We start from the raw sequence: 10,681 nt of genomic DNA on the forward strand, positions 1-10,681 counted from the left end.
CGGTGCACGGGCTTCTCATTGCAGCGGCTTCTCGTTGTGGAGCACGGGCTCTAGGCGCGCGGGCTTCAGTAGTTGTGGCTCGTGGGCTTCAGTAGTTGTGGCTCACGGGCTTCAGTAGTTGCGGCTCGCGGGCTCTAGAGCGCAGGCTCAGTAGTTGTGGCGCATGCGCTTAGTTGCTCCGCGGCGTGTGGGATCTTCCCGGACCAGGGCTCGAACCCGCGTCCCCTGCGTTGGCGGGCGGATCCTTAACCACTGCGCCACCAGGGAAGTCCTGAAACCTTTTCTTGGTCCTGCTGCTCTGCGCTTCACTTTTCTCTTCCTGCCCCTTTGCAGATCTGTGGCTTCAATGGCAACAGACAGGAAAACCACCCTTTCTCTCTGGGCTCGGGCCTCACAAGCCTTCGGGAGCAAGGCTGGCCACGTCAAGCAGGACTTGGCCCTGTGCAGGCAGGAGAGGGGCTGCGGCCTGCGGGGAAATGGAGGGAGCCTGCTCTGACAAAAAGAATGGAAATGCAACCTTTCCGAACACTGCTGGCCAGAGCACGTCTGTGGGGCTGTTCTCCAGAGCAGGCAGCCCTGCCGTCGTCCCACGGCTGCACCGGCTGCCTCACGTCAGGCAGACACACAGGCCCGAGGCCAGAGAGGGCAGCTGGTGACCCCAGGCTCTCTAGAGCCCACAGAACGCTCCTGCTGGGGTGAACGGCTGCTCCCTTACTTGGAGCGACTGGACGATTTTACGACAGCTCATGTGATCTAACAAGGCAGTCAGCTCTGGGCACTGTTGATTTGTCACTTGCGGAAATTCAGGAGAGCAGAAAAACAGCAATAACAATAATAATAATAGTAATAACAATAGCAACAAAAATAATGCCAGCGAAAATATATTCTTTATTATGCACCAGGCACTGTGCTAAGCGTTTAATCTTCAGACAACAGGAAAGATGGGTACTGTTCATCTCCATCATACAGATGAGGAGACTGAGGCTAAGAGGTGTAAGTGACTTGCCTGCAGGTACGCAGCTGGTAAGTGGCAGAGCTGGGGGTCCCTGCAGGTCCGCCTGACTGCAGGGCTTGCGTTATTAGTGCTGGAATTGCTCATCTGAATGCGAGATGGCGGTGCAGCCAGTGTTACTCTGCTCATTCTTCGATTTCGTCCAGGCCAGGGTTGCTGGGGGAGCCCCAGAGCCGGATGCCGTGTCCACTAGGGCGGGGCTCCGGGGCCCCCGGGGGGAATGGCTCCATGGGCTGGTGCTCTCGACACAGGGAGCTGAGGGCTTCCAGGAAGAGTTTTCTGAAGGAGGACGACACAGCATTGTACAGCACAGGGGTCACCGCCGAGCTGACGTAGAAAAGCGTGTTTGTCACCAGGTAGAAGTAGTGATAGAAATCGTAGAGCTTGCTGGAAGAGAAACCCGGAAGGCAGGTTAGAGGGCCTGCCGCCTGCCCGTGGCATCCTCCCCTTCCTGCTGGGAGTGTCTCCCCTTCCACACGGCTGGGTGAGGAAGGCCTGCTTCCTGCTATCGGGAAGCTCAGTGTGAATTCAGGAGACGTTCCATCACACCAGCTGCCCTTGGCTGACCTGCTCCGCCCAGCCTTTGAGTCCCTGTGCCTGGCTGCCCGGCCTGGTCACCTGCACAGTGAAGGGCACACCTGCTGGTGGACGGGGGCCACTGGCCAGCCCGCTGAGACACTGGGAGCCTCGTGCTGCTGGGTGTGGTCAAGGAGATGTGGCTTCGCTAAGAGGAGAAAGTCCTTCTGAGAAGCTGCGCCCCTTGTCGCCGTGGGAGCGGCTGTGTGTGTGCATGTGTGTGCACGTGGGGGTCGGGGGGGACACTAGCGGCTCTCGAGAAGGAGCCATCTGTTGACACAGCTATCTCCTTGGAGGCCACGTGGGATCTCTCTCCTCTCAGATGTTTGACTTTCCCTTATGATCGAGGCATAGTGATTTCCAAAAGGAAGATAAGGGATTCTCTGCTTTGCTTTTCTCCAGTCGTGTCGTAAAAAGGGTGTGCATGGTCTGGTCTCTAAGGGGCCTCTGTTAGCTCATGGAATCACAGCTCTGAGGCTTCTTCCCTCTCTCCTTGTGAGAACATGGCCTTTTCCCCGCTCCCTACCTGTAGGCCGCTCTCCGTCCTGAAGTCAGGATGCCCATAACCCTAACTACCACTCACATGGCCTGACCAGTTCAGAGAGGTTTCTGGATAATGCTCTGTTCCCCACCCTGAGCTGGGAGCCTTTGGGATAACAGACTGGGCAGGACCAGATAGAATGGAGGCCAGAGTTCTGGGGAACCCAGCAACTGGGGGTCCCTCCGGAGAGCAGAGGCAGCCCTGGCCCCGCCCGGCGGCCCCTCGCTGTGTGCTGGGGCTCCTCCCCTCACTCACTCGGTCCACCCGTTGTCAGGGACGTAGCAGTACATGAGCCTGCGGGCATGGTACGGCATCCAGCAGACGACATACACAGCCAGGATGGCTCCTGCAGGACCGGGGAGAGACAGACAGACAGGAGACACATAACAGTTACGCCATCTCTGGGGAGGAAGCTGCCCAAGGTGACGAGAGCATTTCCCTTGAACTTGCTCCTGGAGTCTAGGGGTTGGAAGGGGACTTTGAGGTTATCTGACACACCCTTACCTGGATCTGTCCCCAAACCTGGTGTTACCCTGTCCTCTGAGTGAATGTCCACTTTAATCCTGACCTGTCCACTGACATGCTTCTAGAAACTGCTACAATATCTATAAGCTCCTGGCCACTAGAAAATACTCCCAACTCAGGGCTAGATGTTCCCACTTGGTTGTCTGACTGCGTGGACAACAGAACTCAAATGTCCTTCTGCCTTATAAGGCCTCTCCCTCTTCTATCCCTTTTTCTGATTGATTGATGGCACCACCATCCATCTGGTACTCACGTCATAAGCCACAGAGTCTTCTTCTTTTTCCATTACCCCCAAGATCCAATCTATTAAAAAGCTTCTCCCTAGCATCTCCCTCTCCATTCCTTCCTCCTCACTTCCCCTGTGCCCACCCTAAGGGGCCCGTATCTTCCCTCCACTGGACTCTGACAGCAGTCTCCTAAGTGGCCCCAGTGGCCCCAACCTTCTCCCTCTTCCCTTCCTTTCTTCTACTCCTGCCCTGAGTGGCAAACCCATTCTCTCTCTACTCCACTGTGGCCCCTGGACCAGCAGTGTCCACCTCAGCTGGGAACTTGTTAGAAACAAAATCTCAGGCACATCCCAGACCGGCTGAATCAGAGTCTCTGGGTTGGGGGCCAGTGGTCTGCGTCTTACAACTGTTCACATCATTCTTGTGCACACAGAAGTTTAAGAAGCAAACTTCTCAAACTTGGATAGCCTGTCCTCTAAGACTGTTGAGCACATATATCTCAAGAGCAGTTCTGGACACCAGCTCTTTCCATGACGGCCCGTTGTCTGTGGAAGGAAATCCAGGCCCTTCATGTGCTGCCCTTGTTACTTGTCACATCACATTGCCCTTGGCTCTTATATTTTGGTCCTGCCCACAAGACCGTGGCATTGATGACAGAGGAGACCCTCTCCCTTACTCCATCCTCCCAGACCGTTGTGAGTTCCTGGATCACAGCAGGTGCTTGGAAAGACCTCTGTTTTCCTGTGCCTTTAAAGTTGCCCTTACAAAGCCAAGTTTGCCCAGATACTTAGAAAAGCAAACACACTGATTGATGTCACATTAGGAACAGTAGAGAGTTAGTGGAGAACTGGATTTGGAGACCCAGCTGGTCTGAGTCCACTGTTGCTGGTCTGTGGGTCCTTAACTACGTTTGCTCCTCGCGTCCGTCTGTATGGCCAGACACCCTGAAAAGCAGCCAGGCATCTACTTGTCTCTGTGCACCACTCCCTAGAGCAGATGGGGGGTTCACGTGCACAATTCCCATTCTTTCCTTTAATTCTACTGCTGCACCTTACAGAAGCCTATTGGTGACTATATAACTCCCCAGGGCAAAGAGAAAAATGAGGGCTAGAGGGAGGCAGTAACTTGCTCAAGGTCACGTGGCCAGGTATTGGTGGAGGCAGCCCTGGATCTGGCCCTCCCTCTCTGGGCGGTGTTACCGGGCACTTAACTGAGAACTTGGATGCTGCGCCGGAGGCCACGGGTCCGGCAGGAGTCCTTGTGTCTCACCAGGGTGGCCTGGCCTCCCAGGGCCAGTGTCCTCCTCTCCTCGCTCATTAGCTTCAGGTGGCTGGGGGCAGAGCTGCCGGGGGCAGAAGGGGATGGCCTCTGGGAGCACAGGGCCTCCAGGTGGCTCACGGTGACCCCGCTGAGGAAAGCAGTTAATGCCAAGGGGAGCACAAAGGACACCAGCACATTCACCTGGAAAAGGTAATTCCAAAGGTTATGGAGGTATCACCAAGGCTCAGTGATACTCTCTGGTCATCAGGCCGGGCCCAAGGGCCCAGGAATCTGTAGCAGCAGGAGAGGGGGGGTGGCAGGGGCGTGGTGACAGCAGGTTTACAAGAGGAAGTCGAGAAAATTCTCAAAGTAAGGAGAGAGCAATGAAAATAGAAGAGAAAAGATAAGAAAATTTGGGACGTTTAGGACGCTCACCATCTAAATAATAGCCATTCTAGAAAGAAAAAGAATAGAGAAAACAGAGGGGAGGAAATTATAACAGCAACAAAAAGACACACAACCAAAACCACGTTTAAGAAAGATTTCCCAAAATGGAGGAATATGAGCTTCTAGACTGAAAAGCGCTTGGCTACTCAGAACAATGAATGAAAATAAATCCACGTCAAGGCATGTTCTTATGAATTTTAGCACCTGGAGATAAAGAGAAAGTCTTGAAAGCTTCCAAAGGGATGAAACGGCACATACAAAGGATGGGGGACCAGAATGGCATTAGACTCACTGAAAGCAACAGTGGAAGAAGCTAGAAAATAATAGTGATGCTTCACAATCTGTGAGGAAAATGATTTCCATCTTATAACTTTCTGCCCAGCCATATTATGAGAAACGCAAGGATAAAATGAAACATTTTCAGACATGCAAATTCTTAAAAATTTTTTTACCTTCTACGAACTTTCTCTCAGGTCGCAGGAGGTTACAAGAGCATATGTTCCATCAAAATAAGGTTATGAACAAATACAGAGGGAGACCTGGGATCCCCAAATCAGTGTCCCACAGAGGAGCAGAGAGATGGGGTGGCATTGGCAAGGTGCCAGCTGTGCACCCAGTGAGGCTGGAGCAGAAGATAGGGCTCCAGGGATGACTGAAGAATACAAGATGAAGCTGGTAGATTACCTCATGGGTCTGAACATATTGATATGGTATTTATACTTCTGGTAGAGAAGGAAAAATGAGTTAGAAATAGATAGGAAACTAAGCAAATGAGAGGGAAAAAAGGCTATTCATTATTAACTGCAAGGAAAACAAATACTGGAGATAATATTGTAATACTGGAAAGGACAAAAACCAAACATACACAACCTGGCTCATCAGTGAAGAATTTTACATAGTCACAATAAAATAAATATTGACCATGAATCTAACCAGATACCATGACATAATTATACTGAAAGGACGGTGAGAGGAAGTGTGTGTGAATGTGGGGTGTGGAGGGCAGGGATGGGAATGTAAAAGAATGACGTATTCATTTTCTACAGGTAGAAGTCAGTGGATACATTTAAGGCTGACAGATAAAGCAGGCGTATTCTTTGGAAAATGTAGGCAAAGTGTAGCGGGAGTTACGTAAGAGTGGATGGTGGTTGCCTCCAGATCAGAGACTAGAAGTCGGAGCATGGAGGAGCAGGAAGGGAGCAGCTGCTTTACATTATAGGTCTTGTGTTATTATTTGATGTTTTTTGATTTATGAAAAACAAGTTTATATACCTTGTGTTTTAAAGGTTTAATTTTTCAAATTCAAAATACATGTGTTATAGGGTTTTCTCCTCCTCAGTTCTTTCCCTTCGCAAACATTGAAAAAAAATGAAACATTTTAATAGCACTTTAAAATCAGTGCAAAAAAAAATGGGGACTTCCCTGGCAGTCCAGTGGTTAGGACTCTGTGCTTCCACCGCAGGGGGCATGGGTTCCATCCCGATCAGGGAACTAAGATCCCGCAAGTGTGCGGCCAGGACAAAAAAGAAAAAAAAAAAAATCATCACAGAATGTCTCAACTGGGTGCTGCACCTTTTTAAGGAGTTATCATTCAGGCTTTTTTCATCTTAATGCGTGCTCACAAGTCAGCAACACCTAGAGAAAAATAAAACACTGTACATGACAATCATTTTAAGTTTGTTGTGGAACCAAACAGGTTTTTATTGACAATATACTTACTCTCAAACTGTAACTTTAGTACCAGTCAAGACAGAAATTGAAGGTAAAACATATATTCATAAGTTAGTAATTAATCTTTGGGACCTTTGAGATCTTTCTAGAAGAACTATCAAGGCATACCTGGAGATACTGCGGGTTTGGTTCCAGACCACTGCAATAAAGTGAATATTGCAATAAATTCAAGTCACACGAATTTGTTTGTTTCCTAGTGCATATAAAAGTTATGTTTACCCTATACTGTAGTCTATTAAGTGTGGAATAGCATTATGTCTAAAAAAACCAGTGTACATACATTAATGTAAAAACACTATTGCTAAAAATTGCTAACCATCACCTGAGCCTTCAGTGTGTCATAATCTTTATTGCTGTCATAATCTTTATTTGAAATATTGCGAGAACTACCAAAATAGGACACAGACATGAAATGAGCAAACGCTGCTGGAAGAATGGCGCTGATAGACTTGCTCAACTCAGGGTTGCCACAACCCTTCAATTTGTAAAAAACACAATAAAGCTAAGAGCAATAAAACAAGGTATGCCCTTGCAGCTTTTTCTACTTTCAAAAACTCTGAGCAGTTTCCTTGGTCAACTACCAAATGTAAAATAGATAGCTAGTGGGAAGCAGCCGCATAGCACCGGGAGATCAGCTCGGTGCTTTGTGACCACCTAGAGGGGTGGGATAGGGAGGGTGGGAGGAAGGGAGATGCAAGAGGGAAGAGATATGGGAACATATGTATATGTATAACTGATTCACTTTGTAATAGAGCAGAAACTAACACACCATTGTAAAGCAATTATACTCCAATAAAGATGTTAAAAAAAAAAAAGCATTGATTCATGTGGATAATGAATCAACTCACTGATAAGACACTAAAAAGAAAGGTGGGCCAAAATAATTTGAGTCTGGTTATTTCGTTGTGTTAACACAGACTGTACATCTCAAGTGAAACATTTTTGACATATACCATTTGTCAAACAACACTGGTACACTGAAAGAATTCACTACATATAATGTCAAAAGCTTGGCCCGCGAACACTTCATGGCTTTCATCACATTGGTTGGTCCGTACCAGTAAAGTAAACGTTGAAAGTAGCATATCTGCAGCACAAACATTGCTTGACACTTTTTCCTCTCTCAGGCCTAACTCCAAAATAAGTACAGCCTGGAAGCCACTACCCCAGTCTGTGAACTGCGTGGTGGAACTTGACAACCAGGTCTTTTGAGCCTGGGGTTGTTAGTCCATTGGCGGGGCCACAGCGGTGTGCAGCGGGAGCCAGGCGGTCAGGCCTCAGGCAGGAGCAGCAGTGCACTGGCTGTTCTGCTGAGCGATTCCCTGCAGCTCACAATCCGGAGGCAGCTGGGCTGCTGGGCGGTAGGTGAGTGCTGCCCCGTGCTGCCCTGTGGCCGGGATGTGCTTGGGCCAGGGCTGGGGCAGGCAGCATGTGGGCAGACCGCTGAGGTCTGAGGTCACAATTAGTCCGCCTGATGCAGCGCTAGGAGGAGCCACTCCCACTGTTGTCAGTGGGCTCCCTTATTCTGACGGCTGCCTTGATTCCCTGCAGGACCAGTTCCATTAGTATGGTTACTGTTGGTGGGTTTTGGTGTTTGTTGTTTTGATCTCCTTTATCATCAGGTCCAGACTGGGGTAAGGAATTTGACAACTTGCAAAAATGTCTGATATAGGAAGTGGATTTTTTTAAAATTAGGGATCCTGCCTAGCCAGCCTTGAGTAATTCTCCTTATAGGGACCATAGTAAGCCACTTTGAAAGCAAGTGGAATGTTTTCTTATTGGGTTTAACTTTACATTTTTCCATATTCTCAGTAAGGCTGCAGTGGATATGTGTATTTGTTTTGAAACCCTTCATTAATGTTGAATGTTCAGGCCTCTTTTTATATCTGCACAATGTGCCAATAAACTAGTTGTTCTTTCATGTTCTTGTCATGGGGCTAAAGATGACTAGTTTTGGTGATAATAAAAAAGCAGAAGCCTAGGGTGGGTCCTGAAATCTATATTTTTACCTGCTCTCAGGGTAATTCTTATACCCCGTCACATTTGCTCACCACTCCTGCAAGAGTGGGAAGACTTCAGAGTTAATTTTGAATTCAAATGTGGACTTCTCTTTATTATTTTTTTTATTGAGGTATAGTTGATTTACAATACTGTGTTTGTTAGTTTGAGGTATACAGCAAAGTGATTCAGTTATACATACATACATATATTTTTTTATTTTCCATATAGGTTATTACAAGATGTTGAATATAGTTCCCTGTGCTATACAGCAAATCCTTGTTGCTTACCTGTTTTATATATAGTAGTTTTTATCTGTTAATTGCATACTCCTAATTTATCCCTCTCCCCTCCCTTTCCCCTTTGGTAACCATAAATTTGTTTTCTATGTCTGAGAGTCTGTTTCTGTTTTGCATATATATTCATTTGTATTATGTTTTAGATTCCACATATAAGCGATACCATATAATATTTGTCTTTCTCTGACTTACTTCATTTAGTGTGATAATCTCTAGGTCCAGCCATGTTGCTGCAAATGGCAATACTGCATTCTTGTTTGGACTTCTCTTAGTGTTTCACTTTAGCCAAGTCTCTCCACAAGTCCTTTGTAAAATGGGGCAATGAGACCCAACTTTTTGACTGGTCTCCAGTATGAGAGATGAAAACCCAGGCTGTAGGGTCGCCCCTCCCGCTTACCTGGATGAAGACCTGCAGCGAGCTGCGGCTCACCAGCACGGTGCACACGCGCGAGGCGGGCTCCGGCTGCCCGCCGGCCGTCTCCAGCTCGTGCTTCTGCCCCATGACGATTGCCATGGGCAGGGCCAGGCCGAGCGAGGCGGCCCAGACGAGGGACAGCAGGCGTCGGGTCCTGCGCGGCGTCAACAGGCTTCGGGCGCGCAGCGGCTGGCAGACGGCCAGGCAGCGCTCGGCGCTCAGGCTGGCCACGCTGAGCACCATGGCGCAGGCGCACAGCTCGCGCACGAAATAGTAGGCGCGGCAGCCCAGGTCGCCGAAGACCCAGGGGTAGTGGAACCACACAAAGTTGTAGAGCTCCATGGGCACGCCGACCAGCAGCAGCAGCAGGGCGGAGAGCGCCAGGCTGAGCACGTGGCAGCGCAGGCGCCCGGGGGGCCCGGCCCGCGCCTTCAGCACCACGCGCACGGACAGCGCATTGCCCGCCGTGCCCAGCGCGAAGATGAGCGAGTAGAGCGCGCTGAAGAGCACCTTGGCCCAGAGGCGCGTGTCCACGCCCAGCCGGGCGTCCAGGCCCGGCGCGGGGCCGGAGCTGGGCCCCGGGGGCCGCGGGCTGCTGGTCTCCATCCCGCTCCCGCGGCCGCACTCTCTCCCTCTCCCTGCCCGGAGACTGGGCGAGCTGCCCCGTGAGCCAGCGCCGCCTCCTCTCTGGGAACCTCCAGAACGGGAGGACACGCCCCGCGAAGGGCGCCCCTGCGCCAGCGCAGGACCGCGAGGGTAGGCCCGTTAGCCGCGCTCACGTTTCTCAGTTCAGTTCCACGCAGGGAAACACGTGCTGGGTGGACGGTGGGCTCCTTTTGGGACCTGAGAGACATGCGTTGGGCCAGACGCCTTCACGTACTAGCTGTGTGACCTTGGGCAGGTTATTTTTTAACCCTCTCTCAACCCATTTCTGCATTTAAAAAATATTATCTACACTGCAGAATCTCTGTGAAGATGAAGTGGGTGAATCTGTGTGAAACTCTGCACTGCAGCATAAGTAGGCATCCCACATGCACTGCGTGCCCCTGTGCTGTGCTACTGTCTGTGTGTATAGTCCCAAGGACAACTGATCAAGAACTTGCCCGCAGTTCAGCATTTTGCAGCTGTCATTCTTCTTGCTAAAGCACTCTTTCATCTTCTTGTTAAAGGCTGTTTCAGTGCCACACTAATAACCTCAAGGACTCCTTTGTCACTGTCAGATGCCTCCTCATGATATCACACTTCCCCGGTCCTTCAAGAATGTCATTCTCATGGAGCAGTGCCAGGGAAAAGAAGTGTGTTTAGCGTGTTTCAAAACCTTCCATTGGCCTCTTTCCTAAGCCCTTCTAGAACACCAGCACTTTAGAACTGAAAGGCCCTTGTGGAGGCTTTCTTATCTCACCCTTAGATCCCCGGGCATTTAGGGCCAGAACGAGGTCTCCTGATTTTTTGTCTTCAGCAAAGTTGTTATGGCCCAGTGATATTTAATTCTTCCATTTGGATATATAACCTTACAGTCACTTTGGGGGCTAGGGCTTCAACATATATATATATATATTTTAAATTTTTAAAATATTTATTTATTTGGTCTTAGTTGTGGCAGGCGGGCTCCTTAGTTGCAGCTCCACGGCTCCTTAGTTGCAGCTCACC

At 49.5% G+C, this 10,681-nt stretch overlaps 1 protein-coding gene and 1 pseudogene across 1 annotated transcript; both read right to left on the minus strand.

Annotated features, from left to right (window-relative positions):
- Positions 1-1,079: 1,079 nt before the first annotated feature.
- Positions 1,080-9,637, minus strand: NTSR2 (neurotensin receptor 2). Its single transcript, XM_061210856.1, is given in 5 exon segments — positions 1,080-1,223; positions 1,225-1,399; positions 2,385-2,475; positions 4,093-4,342; positions 9,014-9,637. Coding segments are annotated over 5 exon segments (1,284 nt in total).
- On the minus strand, positions 7,590-8,867 carry LOC133074685 (cyclin-dependent kinase 8-like; annotated as a pseudogene).
- Positions 9,638-10,681: the final 1,044 nt, after the last annotated feature.

Source organism: Eubalaena glacialis, chromosome 14 (assembly GCF_028564815.1).
Source record: "Eubalaena glacialis isolate mEubGla1 chromosome 14, mEubGla1.1.hap2.+ XY, whole genome shotgun sequence".
Lineage (NCBI taxonomy): Eukaryota > Metazoa > Chordata > Mammalia > Artiodactyla > Balaenidae > Eubalaena > Eubalaena glacialis.